The sequence below is a fragment of the Rattus rattus genome, chromosome 3, assembly GCF_011064425.1.
Source record: "Rattus rattus isolate New Zealand chromosome 3, Rrattus_CSIRO_v1, whole genome shotgun sequence".
Taxonomy (NCBI): domain Eukaryota; kingdom Metazoa; phylum Chordata; class Mammalia; order Rodentia; family Muridae; genus Rattus; species Rattus rattus.
Window position 1 is genome coordinate 140,897,084 of NC_046156.1, and position 16,242 is coordinate 140,913,325.

The window sequence follows — 16,242 nt, forward strand, 5'->3', positions numbered from 1 at the left end:
ACAGCAATGGAGTACTGAAATGATGAGATAAAGAGTGGATCAAGTAAACCTCCCTGGCTTCCTGTGTAACTTTGTCCATAGGCTACTTAACATACTGTACAGACAAATCTATTTTCAAGGCCAATATGTCAAAAATTACTATCATTTCAATGTACAGCAAATTAAATAGCCCCTGAAACTATGCTTTGTAACCCACTAGCCTATAGAATCCTAAGGTAACTTTATAACACAAATATAAGCTATTCTACCTCTAACATCAAACAACTTAGGTAACACAAAATTTAAATTCATGTTCAGATTTGTGGCCTTAGACACAAATCTTGAATTCTCCAGCAACCAAGCTAATCCAACCCATCAGACAGCTCCATATCATTTTCCTGTGCTTATTTCTCTTAACATATAATTATACGAGAACTCACCATTGGGATTATACAAAATCTGCATAGTGTCAAATTCCAAGGTTGAGTAAGTTGGGTCCAAAACTTCACTGTAGTTTCCCATGGCCATTTCCAGTATCGGCTCCGAAACCCTCATCATCAGTTCAGAAACACACATACGAATGGATCCACACACTCAGAGTGTGCTAGCAGTTATGCTTTCAAGCTGTGATTACTAACCAGCGCTAACTGTCACTGGGTGATTTCAGTGCTTCTGTGGGAGGGGCTGTCAAACTGTAACTCCTTCAGCAGGCCAGGTCCTGCTCATTTTTCTTTTATGGCATATGAGAGCAATTCCTTGTGATAATCTTGGAATGCTTCATGGAACTGCCACTATCAGAAACACTTAGAAGACTAGCATGATCTTCTAAATTGATTTCCAGTACACAATAAATGACGTCATTTAAAGAGCGGTTAAACACAGACAGGAGTCCCTGTCAAGATTTAACCTGAAATTGTTGTGGATGGTAGCCCACATGAGAAGCTTCAAAGCAAGTCCCAAAGAGTTTCAAAAGTCAAACTTATATTACTCTTAAAATTAGGAAAGTTAAAACTGTAACCTGCCAACACACCGAACACGTAACAGTGGCAGGTTTCCTGTATATGTACAATAAAATTGACTTTGTTTATTTTGGAGTAGAGCAGATTTGTAGTTTGTGAGATTGAGATTTATGACATGTTCTAGCAATGAACAGGCAGAGTCGTAATATAACCTGCATAATATCCTTCCAAATTATCAATTTATCATCCATGTTACTCCACAATTGCAAATTTCAGGGGGAAGGGGCAGCAACATGGCTAGAATGCTTCAACTTGGTGAGTACTAAGAGTTCATTTTAATTTTATCTATTTACATCCTAGGTATTAGCCAAGTAAAGCTATCCCCAATGCATGGCTTTATACATTCTCTTCTACCTCAACATATAGGATGCATATTTTTTATTTGTTGTTGTGAAGAAACTTTCTGAGTTCAGGAAATATTTAAAAGTTAGTATTCAATATCAACATTTTACTTCTGAAAACATGTTTATTGATTTTTGTTTCTAAAAAAGAATGCTTTATCTACATTTTGATGTTTTTAGTTCAAAAGTTTATATTCTACAGGTGTTAAAGATTACAGTAAATCTTGTAAATAAATTTCCTACTCATGTGACTATTGTACCTTTGAATGCATTTCCTCACAGAAATATAGTATGCTAAAATAAACTCAAAACATGTGATATTCTGTGAAGAAAATATGTCATATTAATCAAATATACCAAATTAGACAGAGTATTGGAATAGTCTCTTTGCCTCATAATCAGTATATTTCAAATTTTCAATTAATAATTACTTTATAATTAAGAACTTTTAAGTGAATGTTAGACACCATAATTCCATTTTTGGAGAAGTGGCAGCAAATGAATACTGTGCTTTTTACTTGTATGAAGTGCTTCTCTTTTTTGATATGAAGGACTCTGTCCCCATGTGATTCAAAGGCTGTGCATGAAGCCCTCTACTTTCCTCATCTCCATGCTAACTAACCAACATGGAGGACTATCAGCACAATCTTTGTATACAATACTGCCAATAGTAAAATAACACAAATATAGCTCAGTAGAGTAATCCCAAAATTTTATTATTGTTCTGCACTCTCCTGGTCCCATCCTAAAGGCGAATGTAACAATCAGACCAGAGTGTTCCTCTTCAGGGTGCTAGTGTCTGAGCACAAGTCAAGATTTTTACATTAGTTAGGCTGGATTCCAAGAGAATGGGTTTCACACCCAAGGGAGGGTAAATTGTACTCTGCATCTCGCATAGTATGTAAGAGCTATAGCAGATCCAAAAGGGCAGGCAAATCCCCTCAGGTGCAGTGTGCCTTCCTAAAAATGTCAGAGATGGATGGGCAGCCTTAAAGAATACAGCTAACCTCCAGTTACAAAAGGAAGGGTCCTCCAGTCTTTTCCCTTAGCTTACAAGGTACAGTAAAATCCTTCCCTTTTAAATTCTTGAACAGACAATTTCATGAACTAATTAAACAAATAACTAGAATTCAAAAAGGATGTGAATGTGCCCTTGTTTTTCAACTTACTCAAGTAGACATGCTAATGTTTGATTGTAGAAAGAAGACTCATTCTGAGAGGTACTTCACGTCTAATGATGCTACATTTTTTATAAATCCCATACGCTCTCCTCAATTTTCAGTACTCCTATAAATAGGGATAAAAGTAAAATCTACCTATGAAGTAATTTGAATATGGATGCCTCTAGAGTTTTACAGTTTTAAAAAAATATTTCTTATATTTAATTCAACTTACTTTTACTCAATTCCATAGCATTTCTCTTGGTTTAAAGGGAAATAGTGAAAACACTAAACTCATCTAGCACTAGATTACAGAAAGTTTACTGTGATATGAAATATAAAAGTTGCTGTAATATATTGTAAAATGAAATGACAAGAAGAAGTGGGAGAAACATGCTAGATATCAAATACAACCAAGTCTCCATAGGTGTGTGAAACTGTGAGACGAAACCACACTAGATGATAATTATTATGTTCCCTAATGGAAAATGTCTGTGTTAATCACAGGAGTCAGCTAAATCAAAGTATTTATTTGTATTGGTTTTAAATTGAGATTCTCTCTAACTATAAAGTAGCTTATAAGAATGACCTTGGTATCTATTTCTAAAGTATATGTGATCTGATTCAGAAAAATTTTCTCTCTTTAGAGAGAATAATAGAAACATAAGGGCTAACAAGAAGCCTGAAGAGGGATACACAGAGTGGCATGGAAGAATTGAAAGGAATAAAAGGCAGAGAAAGTTATTAATTTGGAACTGAAGTTTATGAATCATAACCAAAAGAAGTATTGCACTCTGGCTTGTATTTTCAAATCAACATGGATTATGGATTATAGATAAAGGAGACGCCCATGGGTGGGGGGAAAGGAAAGACGAAAGAGAAAGATTTTTAGTTATTGCATTGTGCTGTTGATTATGTATCAATGAAAAGTATGTAATACTCTCTGGTTTTACTTTTATTTTCCATTCAAAAGTGAGTTCGCATAACTCAGAAAATATACTAAAGGCACTAGTCGGCAAAATAAAGTTATAAGATAAAGTTTCCATAGACTTAGATGGAAGGTGAAATTTTCACTTACATGCCTTCACATTAAATGCCATTTGTTGTTAGGAAAGGAAGGAGGAAATCATCAAGCCTATGTTAGATTTTTTTAAAGTCTTAAATTAAAAGAAAAACATAATGATTGTTGAGGAGTTGAGACCAAAGCTAGTGAACTCTCCATTCAGCTAAGGGGATGAACACAGCTGCTTATTTAGCTCCAGAGGTTTGAAAATCACTTGCACACTGAAATCATGATAAATACATGAGCCCTAAGAATAAGTAACATACATTCTGTAAACTAGAAATATATGAACTTTATCTGCAACCAAAAAAAAAAAAAAAAGGAAACAAATGATAGTATATCTGAGTCCTCCCCACTCTTTCTCTGTCTTTGATGATTGGTCTCACTGTCACCCTGGCTGGCTTGGATCTCACTAAGTCAATATGATGACCTCAAACTCACAGAAATCCTTTTGACTCTTCTTCTGAATGCTATATTCACAAGTGTTCACCGCCACGCATCTGAAAATACCTCTTAATGGAGCCTACTCATCACTATCTGTTTGGAGGCCAGGAAATATATAGGAGAACATAGTGTTTGGATAGCTCAAACACATACTCTGAGACCTGGGCAACAAGTCACTCTAAAAGGAAAGATGACTATAGCCAAAATATCAGTGGAATTAGTGTGATGAAGGGTTTTTAGAAATGGTTTTCCCAAAGCAATGATTCTATGAATTTTCTTAAGAAAATACATCATTTAATTTTCTTTAAAGAAACATAATGAGTAGTGTAGAGCTAAATGAAGAAAACTTAGCTCACCGTAACTCTCAAGATAATAGCACAAACATGTCTATCTTATCTATAGGACTATTAAACTTGTAAAATGTCCTGTGCTTTATATTTGATTTAATCATTCCTTCCTAGAGTGATTTAAAATAGAAAACAGGCTAATAAAAATCTAGCATATTTTCATTAGAACATTTTCATGGAAGAAATCTTAATGCTAATATCTGCATAAAAACATTTTCTTTTCAAGTATGGTTAGTGAAATTTATTCTCTAAATTTACTCCCAAAATAGTTTTCATTATTTCCATATTCTATTTTACCAGTATGAAAAGTAAACAAATACAATCAGTAAATATGAGGTGAAGGGGAGTGCCAACCCACACAGACACAGAGAGAGTCACTGTCACTGTATACTGAAAATCATCATGTAAATTTCTATTCAACACAACAAACTATTACTTAAAAGCAAAAAAAAATTCAACTTCTCATAGGAAACTCAATAAAGTCATTATACTTCCTGGCTATTAATTCACAAACTAAATTATCATTCCTTTTTTGAGATGAAAAGCTTGTCTCTACTTCTTAGTCTGATGAAAAGAAAAAAGGGAAATTACAAAAAAGCCAAGACACTCAAAACTGGAAATGTTTATTTCCACAGCAAATTGCTGTCTCTGATACACATATAAATTAGACATTAGCTATAATGATGGCCTTAATTCTCAAAAAGATTAAGTTTTTCCATAAAGTCCAGATTGCATATGAGTTTTCAGATGGCAATCCTTGCATAACATTGATGATTTTTAAAAGCAAATTAAACTTATAACTGTATAAATGTATTTTATATTTTTCTTTGAAAATTATAATTATTTCTCAGTCATTTCTTAACTAATTTTTGTAGACCACAAACTTTAATCTCAGGAACCAACATAAACCTTTTGGTTTTACATTTAATTCATAGTTTTTCTTTGGCCAAAGGGAACAATTCAACACTTCTAGAAAATGTCATTTGATAGTAGTGTTTAGAAAAACAGACTGGGGACACACAGGTGTTTTATGAAACAACAGAGTAGACTGAAGAGATGACCTTAGTCTCTGTAACAGTGGTGATGCGACTTAGCTACTTTATTTTACGAGATATTTTACTTGTTTGCTTAAGGTATGGGTCTCCTTTTGCAACCCAAGCTAGCTTTAAATTCTTGATACCTCTGATTTGCACTCCTAAATGTATATGTCTTTTACTTACCAATAACCATAAAATTTGTAACACCACATACAAATTCAAGTGAAACTCAAGACTAAGAAATACTGAATCCATATCGTGATTAAATCAGGTAAGACCATTCAGGATCGCACACTGAAACCCAGCTGGAACTAAGAAATCCATTGAGAAAAAGCTTTGGGTGGTATACAAAATCTATATATATATTAAACTTGCTTTCAAGGCCAGCTACCTTGTGATTCAAAATAGACTCTCCTTTTTCAACGATAAGAAGATAAATAGCACTAAATAATTAACTGGAATACAGATTATGCTGGCAGGGAAGATAAAGTAAGCTGGGTAGAAGGCACAGGCTGGTGTAGACAAGGAGTGCTTTGGCACAAGTTTTTTCTTTTTACAATGAGTATTATCGCTGTTGCCGCTGCAACCTCAGCAAAGCTACTCACACTGATTGAGATTACAGTGGCACACCAAGACCTAACCTGCTTCAACAGACAAATAGAAGGAAAGGAAGTGATCAGTTTGTCCCAGCACTCGTTCCCAATGTCTTCCAAAGAAATAGGAGGTGTAAGAAAAATTAGCAGCAGTTTCACAACACTGAGTATGTGAATATTTTAAATGATTGTGCTGTAACATGCATCAACTTTAGCATCTGGAAGTTGAATAATAAATAAGTTACAACTTTTCTCTTAAAATACAGATATAGATTGTCTATATTGCCATACAGTGAAGAACAGCTCAGTATTCCTTGATGAAACCTGAAGTATTAAAAGAAAACAACACTCTAATGTGACATTCGAATTGGATAAAACTAAGCAATATCTGCCTCTGCATTTAATAAAGGTAACTATAGGCACTACTCACAGTGAAAATGTGAGTATTTCAGCTCATTTCTTAGAGTTTGATGATGTTTTGGGTAAATACACAAGGCATAATTGCAATGATTTTAAGAAGAAACATATTAACCTAATGTGTACTATCTTAGGTGAGATGGTGACTTTGGGGATCATTCTTTAAGTATTTGGAACTTTAGTGCCTAACATACATATAAGTCTAACAGGTTATATTATGCTAGTTGCTAGAATCACAAGAGAACTGTAAAGGCCCCAAAAGATACAAGATACATCAGACAATTATGCAGTGGAGAAAGAGAAATAGCTTGACATTTAGGAGTATAGTGCATAACTACTCCTACAGAAAACACAGTTCCTAACACCCATAGTGGCTCATGGTACTTTGTTAAGTTCATTTTCAAAGGTCTAACAGTTTCTTCTGGACTCCACAGGCACCCGACACATAATACATACATGCACACACACACATACACATACACACACACACACACACTCATGAACACACATGTACAAACATGCACATATATACACAAACTCTCTCACACATAAAGAGACATTCTCATACATGAATTCATACACATGTATGCACAATTATAAACACAACAAACCTTAATATATTTAATGAGGAGATGGTACTGATCATAAGAAAAACTTTTGTGATATAAAGGGTCTTGAAAATGACTGTTTTCTGAGTCTGACTAAGGGAAACACATTGTATACTCTAGTTGTTGAGGCTTTGAACTTTTAAAGTCCAAATGTGAATAAAAGATCTATACAAATATTAATTTGATAGTTCATGAGTTGAACATTTTTCAATCACTACATAGTTCTATATAAAATATGCAAAATATGTTACATCAAAGATCTATCAAACAAGTAATCATCGACATAATGCTGCTTATCATCCTCCTCCTCATCACCATCATCATCATCACCATAAAATATAGACAGATGATGAGAGATGATAGATAGATACATAGACAGACAGACAGACAGACAGACAGAGAGAGAGATAGATAGGCAGGTAATTGATATTCCATAGCATCCAAGAAAATGGATTAAAAATATTAACTAGCTTCCAGGTTCTATCTGGACCTGGAGCTAAAGCTGTCCCACATCCCTCTTTACCAAAATCCTTCCTGGAGAGAACTGGTCTCCCAGGACTTCTCTTACTCCTAAGCCTACAGGTGAGACTCCACTTTCACTCCAATAATTGTCCAAAGAGGAACTCACCAAGAGCACACAGGCATAAGAGCAGCCAGCGACAGGATCCATCAGGTCTCCATCTGCACCCAGAGCACAGTCTTCCATTCTCAAATCATGCTCGGAGAGAGCTGGTCTCCCAGGAATGCTCTCACGCCTAAATCGCAAACTCTCGGGCCCACAGGAGGGACAAGTTCCAGTCAGAGACAGTAAGACCAACTAATACCATAAAAAACCATATGTCAAGAGGCAAATACAAGGACCTAAGCAACAGAAACCAAGGATACTTGGCAACACCAGAACCCAGTTCTCTCACTATAGCAAGTCCTGTATACCCCAAGGCATGAGAAAAGCAAGATTTGGATTTAAAATCAAATCTCATGATGGTGATAGAGGACTTTAAGAAGAACATAAATAACTCCCTTAAAGAAATAAAGGAGAACGTAGGTAAAAATGTAGAAAAATTTAAATAGAAACAAAAAAACCCTTAAAGTATTATAGAAAAACAACCAAACAAGTGAAGGAATTGAAGAAAAGTATCCAGGATCTAAAACTGGAAATAGAAAAATTAAAGACATCACAATGAGACACAACCCTGGAGATAGAAAACATAGGAATGAGTTAAGAATTCATAAAGCAAGCATCATCAACAGAATACAAGAGATAGTAGAGAGATTTTCAGTGTCAGAACATACCATAGAAAACATTGACACAGTAGTCAAAGAAAATGCAAAATGCAAAAAGCTCCTATCCCAAAACATCCAGGAAATACAGGACACAAAGAGAAGACCAAACCTAAGGGTAATCAGTATAGAAGAGAATGAAGATTCCCAACTTAAAGAGCCAGAAAATACCTTCAAAAATTCTAAAATAAATCTTGCTTAACCTAAAAAAACAGATGACCATGAACATACAAGAAGCCCATAGTACTAAACAGATTAGAACAGAAAAGAAATTCCTCCAATCACATAATAGTCAAATCACCAAATGCACAAAACAAACAAACAAACAAACAAACAAATAATATTAAAAGCAGTAAGGGGAAACGGTCAAGTAACATATAAAAGCACACCTATCAGGATGATACCAGACTTCTCAACAGAGACTGTCAAAGCTAGAAGATGTCATACAGACCCTAAGAGAACACAAATACCAGTCCAGATACTATATCCAGCAAAACTCTAAATTACCATAAATGGAAAAACCAAGATATTCCATGTCAAAACCAAATTGACACAATATCTTTCCACAAATCTAGCCCTACAAGGGATAATAGATAGACAACTCCAACAAAAGGAGGGAAACTACACCCTAAAGAAAGCAAGAAAGCAATCTTCTTTCAACAAAAACAAAAGCAGATTCCCTCACAAACATAATTCCTTCTCTAACAGCAAATAATAGGAAGCAACAATCACTATTTCTTAATATCTCTTAACATCAATATCCTTAGTCATCAGAGAAATGCAAATCAAAACAACCCTGAGAGTCCACATCACACCAGTCAAAAATGGCTGAGATAAAAACTCAGGTGGCAATAGATTCTCGTGAGGATGTAGAGAAAGAGGAAAATTCTTACATTGTTGGTGGGATAGCAAACTGGCACACAATCACTCTGGAAATCAGTCTGGAGGTTCCATAGAAAATTAGACATAGTGCTACCTGAGGACCAGCTATACCACTCCTGAGCTTATACCCAAAATATGCTCCAACATATAACAAGGACACATGTTCCACTATGTTCATAACAGCCTTATTTATAATAGCCAGAAGCTAGAAAGAACGCAGATGTCCCTCAACAGAGGAATGGATATAGAAAATGTGGTACATTTACACAATGGAGTACTACTCAGCCATTAAAAACAATGACTTCATGAAATTCATAGGCAAATGAATGGAACTAGAAGGTATCATGCTAAATGAGGTAACCCAATCACCAAAACACACATGGAATGCACTCACTGATAAGTGGATGTTAGCCCAAAAGCTTGGAATACCCAAGATATAATTCACAGACCATATGAAGTTAAAGAAGATGGACGACCAAATTTGGATGCTTCAGTCCTTCTCAGAAAGGGGAATAAACTACTCACAGGAGGTAGAGGGTGGGAGGAACTTGGGAGGAAGAGAGGATGGGAGTGGAAAAGGGGGGGCAGCTTCAGATATGAGAGGATATGTGGCTGATATACAGAGGTTCAGGAATTTGCACAGATGTGTGTAGCAATGGAGTATGGGGAACTGAGGGTAGCCACCAGCAAATCCCAGATGCCAGGAAAGCAAGAGGCTCCCAGGACTCAACAGGGATGTGATAGGCTGAAATGCCCAACAAAGCAGTGGAAGAATCTGTAGACACCAAATTCAGAGGTTAGGCACGGCCCCTGGTTTGGAGATGAGGTCACCCATCCTCTAAATTTTAACCCACAATTTTTCCTGTCTAAAGAAAATACAGGGACAAAGAGTGGAGCAGAGACTGAAGAAAAGGCCATCCAGTGGCTGCCCCATCTGGGGATCTATCTCATATGCAGCCATCAAATCCACGCACTATTGCTGATAACAAGAAGTACTTGCTGACAGGAGCGTGATATGGATGTCTCCTGAGAGGCTCCTCCTGAACCTTACAGATACAGATGAGTGTGCTTGCAGCTCACCATTAGACTGAGCACCAGGCCCCCGGAGTTAGAGAAAGGACTAAAGGAGCTGAAGGGTTTTGCAACCCTATAGGAAGGACAATAATACCAGCCAACCAGACCATTCAGAGCTTTCAGGGACTAGACCACCAACCAAAGAGTACACATGGAGGGACTCATGGCTCCAGCACAGCAGAGGATCGCAATGTCTGGCATCAGCAGAAGGAGAAGCTCTTGGTCCTTTGAAGGCTCATTTCTCCACTCTAGGGAAATGCCAGGGTGGTGAGAGAAGTGGGTGGTTGGGAGGTTCATAGATGTTGGGGTCTGGAGGATTTTATAGGGGAAAACTGACAAAGGGGATAACATTTGAAATGTAAATGCAAAAAATGTGCAATAAAAAAGAATAAGAAAAATTAACTTAGCTACTACCCATGTAGACTTCTGAAGTAGAGCTGATTTACTGATAAATAGGTACACAGGGGTGGTAGACCCAGTGCACCTTTAAATGGAAACTGAAAACTTCCTTAATCTTAATATGTATCTATAACTTGTTAGTGCATACAAATGTTAAAAAGTTTCTGGTACATAATCATACTTCTGGTTGCCTCATTCACTTACACTGTTGGAATTACAATCAGGAGTAACATTTTGGAATTTATGTAGTGTAAGAAACAAGCATTAGAATGGAAAATGCCTATATAATATTACAAAGTTTACTGAGGACCAGCAAGGTGGCTCAGAAAAAATGATGTCTACAACCAAGTATGATGGCCTAAATTTGATCCTTGGGACCAGAGATGTGAGAATTAAGTCCCATGAGTTGTGCTCTGACCCACAAATATTCCAACCCATGCACAAACACACATGCACACACACAAACACACATGCAGATACACATGTATACACAGTTAAAGTATATCTAAAAGTTTTCTTTCAGATTTCTGAAATTCATAAGTAAAAATCATTAAGGCTGTTCTTATAAGCCTAAGAATACCATAAGAGTTCAAAAACTCATAAGGACAAAGACTGGTGGACAACTATTTTTAACATTTTAGTATTTGCAATATGTGAAGAAGCACTTGCTAGAAATTTTAGGGAATTATATATAAATAGTCTTTATAAAATAATGAGAAGTAAACCCAATCTTAAAATTAAATTTATGAATAATTAGCTTCATGAAAATTATAATTCTTTAAAAATAATATATTATTTTTAAATAGTCGTGATAGATTATCCTAACTATCAAGCCAGGTATTTGTAGGTCTGGTTTAGTTAACTTCTGATAATGAGCAAGGATTTTAGATGATATATCATTAAACAAATCTTTAAAGAATAAAAACTTTCAAAGAGCTGTAAACAGTAAATTACAGACAACCAAGGATAACCTACTTGATGAGTGAACATAATATAAAGCCATCTATGGTGGTCAGCTTTCACTATCAGCTATAAATAAGCTAGCATAAGCTGTTAGTATAATCTCAGTATAGTACTATTGGTATTAGATTGACCTGTGGTGTTCTCTCTCTCTCTCTCTCTCTCTCTCTCCTCCTCTCCTCTCCTCCCTCCCTCCTCCTCCCCTCTCCTCTCTCTCTCTCTCTCTCTCTCTCTCTCTCTCGTTTCTGTGAGAAATTTCTCCTCACTCTAGCATTGAGGAACACCATTTTCTAGGGTAAAGTAGCTTTTTTGAAGTGCATAAGTTGTTTGAATGTACTCATTTTTTATTGATACTTTATTTTCATTTCAAATGTTTTTCCCCATTCTGTTTTTCCCTGCTGACTCTATGAAGGTGCTCCCCAACTCACCCGCCCATTTTCTCAATGCCCGAGCATCCCCTAGTGCTGGGGCATCAAGCTTTGACAAAACCAAGGGCTTCCTCTCCCATTGATTCAAGATAAGTCAATCCTTTCTTACATATGCAGCTTGAGCCAAGGGTCCCTCCATATGTATTCTTTGGTTGGTCCTTTAGTCCTCAGAAACTCTGGAGGTTCTGGTGTTTTCATATTGTTGTTCTTCTTATAGAGTTCCAAAGTCCTTCCACTCCTTCAGTCCTTCCCCTTACTCCTCCATTGGGTCCCAATGCTAAGTCTGATGGTTGGCCTTGATCACCCACATCTGTGTTGATCAGGTGCTGGCAAAGCCTCTCAGAGGACAGCTATTCAAGCCCTTCACAGGAAGTACTTCTTGGTATCAGCAACAGTGTCTGGGTTTGGTGTCTTCACATGGGATGGATCCTTAGATAAGGGTGTCTCTGGATGGCCTTTCCTTCTGTCTCTGCTTCAGTCCTTGTCCCTGCATTTTCAGGAACAATTCTGGTTTAAAAATTTTGAGATGAGTGGATGGCCCCATCCCTCAACTGGGGCCATGCCCATTTACTGGATATGGTCTCTACAGGTTCAATCTCCCCTTTGATGAAATACCTTTTGGGTATTTCGGCTAATGTCATTCCTTAGGACCTCTGGCATCTGGGACTTTCTAGTGGCTACCCATAGTTCCCCATCCCCCACTGCTACACACCTTCATTCAATTTCCAGATCCTTTACTTCCTGTGATTATTTTGTTCCCATTGTGTAAATGTACCACATTTTCTGTATCCATTCTTCTATTGAGGGACATCTGGGATGTTTCGAGCTTCTGGCTATTATAAATAAGGCTGCTATGAAAATAATGGAGTATGTGTTCTTGTAATATGTTGGAGCATCTTTTGGGTATATGCCCAGGAGTGGTATATCTGGGTTTTCAGGTAGAACTATTTCTAATTTTCTGTGAAAACACCAAACTGATTTCCCGGGTGGTTTTATAACTTTTCAAGCCCACCAGCAATGCAGGAGTTTTCTTCTTTCTTCATATCTTTGCCAGCATCTGCTATCTTCTGAGTGTTTGATTTTAGCCATTCTGACTGGTGTGAGGTAGAATCTCAGGGTTGTTTTGATTTGCATTTTTCTGATGACTAAGAATGTTGAACATTTCTTTAGGTGTTTCTTGTCCATTTGAGATTCCTCAGTTGAGGATTCTTTGTGAAGGTCCATTTTTTAAGGTCCATTCTGTTTTTTAATAGAGTTATTTGGTTCTCTGGAGTCTTAACTTCTTGAGCTCTTTGTGTATATATTGGATATTAGCCCTCTACCAGATGTATAGTTGGTAAAGATCTGTTCCAAGTCTGTAGTAGGTTACTGTTTTGTTTTATTGACAGTGTCTTTTACTTTATAGAAGTTTTTCAATTTTCATGATATCCCATTTGTCAATAGTATATCTTAGAGCTTGAACTATTGGATCAGGATATTTTTCCCTATGCTGATGATTTGAGGCTCTTTCCCACCTTGTCTTCTATTAGATCCAGTGTATCTGGTTTTATGTGGAGATTCTTGATCCACTTGGATTTGAGCTTTGTACAAGAGGATAAGAATGGATCAATTCACATTCTTCTACATGCTAACCACCAATTAAACTAGTACCATTTGTTGAACCTGCTGTCTTTTTTCCACTGGATGTTTGTAGGTTGATGTCATTATGCAGGTGAGGGCCAGGACAAGTTATATCGAGGCCATGATTGGACAGTAAAAGAATACGGTGGGAACAAAGTTTTTATAGGGAAAGAGAGAAGGAGAAGGAGGGAGAATCAAGATGGATACTGAGAAGGGTGACCCAGATCAGAATATCCCAGAAGGGTGGTCCTGAATGGCCAAGGTAGCTGGGATGGATTTCTGTTGGCAAATTTATCTTATCTAGGTGGGCGGTTTATATCATTATCAATTGGTTGTAAGTTTATTTTGTGTGTGTTTGTATTGTAGATTAAGAATTTAACATATTAATCTAATTGTTAAACTACAAGTTTTCAGAGCTTTGATTTACTAGGCTACAGGGGAAGTGAACAGAGTTCTCAGTAAACAGAGAGACAACCTGTCTCAGTTCTGGAAGCTGGGCTGGATTATAGAATGCCTGGGGCTAGCATGATATGATGCCATGCTAGAATGGCCCAAAGAATGCTATGTGTGTGTCAGGCTTTGTAACAGTCTGCCAAGGGGACAATGAATGAAAGCAGTTGACAGAGAAACAGAGAGCAAGCGGCTCCCACAGATCTGTGTAGAATGAGAACGTGCGGAAACTGGCAGCCACTGATTGTTTTTTGTTTTGTTTTTGTTTTGTTTTGTTTTGTTTTAATTTTTACCTCAACAGATGGTTTAGGCTTCTCTGTCAAAGATCAGGTGATCCTAGGTGTGTGGTCTTCAATTCTATTCCATTGATCTACCTTCCTGTCTCTATACTAATACCATGCAGTTTTTATCACTATTGTTCTGTAATACTGCTTGATGTCTGGGATGAATGCACTCATTTCTCTCTGCTCTTGAATTTGGGTGTAATAAAGGCAACTGTTTGAAGTTTGTGTCTTGACCTGTCCACAGATGATGTTCTGTAACCTTGAACTGTAAGCTGACTAACCCTATTCTCCCACTGATTTGCTTCTGTCAGGGTGTTTTTATAGGACTACTAGGTGTTTTATAGGACCTGGTCTACAAATAGACCAGGAGGTTAAAAAGAGAAACTAAATCACTTATTATACATTCAGAGAATTGTTTTAGTATCTTGAATCTCCTGAGTAAATAAAAGTTGGTTTCACATATCACATCACGCTTAAAAATAAATCCCAGGGGTTGGGGATTTAGCTCAGTGGTAGGCCCTGGGTTCGGACTCCAGCTCCGAAAAATAAAATAAAATAAAATAAATCCCAGATATGTTTAAAGAACAGCAACTATAAATGATGTCATAGCTTAGATATCAGGATTTAGAAACCTGAAACAGGAGGTTCAATGCTAGCTGAACGCCAATCTTGGTTATAAAATCTTACCCTGTGTCAAAAACAATAACTGAACATGCTAACAAAATCATTACAGAAAACTGATTAAAAAGTACCTTGTTTTTATTGTAATAAGTAAATTATATCTTAGATGAAAAGAACATAACATATCTAAAATATTTCCCACAAATTGTGTATGGTGCCGTCAGCTGTAATCCCTGAGACTTAACAGAATTGCAAAAATAGCAAATTCATTGCCAATCTCAGTTATGTAGAATGTAGAATGTAAATCTAGGATACTTACTAAAGCTCTCTTTATTTTATGTGGTTTGCCTGTATGTATGTTCATGCTAGGCATGCATGTCTGGTATCCAACTAGGCAAGAAGAAGGTATCAGGTCCTCTGAAACTGAAGTTAATATTGTGAGCCTCCACATGGATACAAGGGATAGGATGTGTCCTCTGCAAAAGTAGTAAGTAAAATTAACAGCTGAGCCATCTCTCCAGCCTTAAAATGTATACATTTGTTAATTACTTAAAATACACCTTTTACCCTTTTTATTTCTTCTTTGTGGAACTTGGAGAGAACTTCCAATCTGGACTTGCTAATTATTCATTGTGGGAGAAAGATGCCTTCTCTGACTATTTTTTTATGAGACTCCTGCCTTTTACTCTCCTTCCCATTCCTGTGTAAGATTTCTCAAGCACTGCTAACCTAAAGGATAAATGAATCTGAAGCTGAAAACATACAGGAAAGCAGAAGGCTTGTCTTTGGGGCTTCAATAATACTGGCTAAATTGTCAGTCATAAGTTGACGCTGTAATACATGTTTTTCACCATAATCTGGATCTCCATAGAGAACACACTCTCAGTAAACTCTACTTGGAATTTTCAACTCAAAACTGCACAAAATATTTTTAAATTAAATGGTTCTTCTTAATTGTAATTCTGATGGTGATCAGCAGTCAACACAGAAAGTCCTTGCCAAACACTTGTTTCTATCTTGACTGCTAGGCTTGTTTCATTTCTCTGACCTCTTGGTTTCATTAAGGGTGTTTATAACTATTATTATTTGTGGTTTTACTTGACCTGAATTCCCAGAGCTGCTCTATGGGCTTGGGAATAGAGAAATTCAGCTTCATTCATACAATAGATAAACCATTTTTCCAAGAAGCCTACAAGAGCTGTTAAGATGACAACCCGTTTAGGGTGGCACTCCCT

General features: G+C 36.7%; 1 protein-coding gene across 3 annotated transcripts in view; it reads right to left on the bottom strand.

Moving 5' to 3' along the window:
* Hnf4g (hepatocyte nuclear factor 4 gamma) overlaps positions 1 to 16,242 on the bottom strand; it is a 140,262-nt gene that overhangs the window by 21,557 nt on the left and 102,463 nt on the right. The window contains exon 1 of one of the 3 annotated variants that reach the window (XM_032898622.1): positions 420 to 616. The exons of the other annotated variants lie outside the window; for them this stretch is intronic. Within the exon in view, the coding sequence (XP_032754513.1) occupies positions 420 to 555 (136 nt within the window). The 5' untranslated portion in view covers positions 556 to 616. Of the gene's footprint in view, positions 1 to 419; positions 617 to 16,242 lie in introns of those variants that run through there. 3 annotated transcript variants of the gene reach the window in all.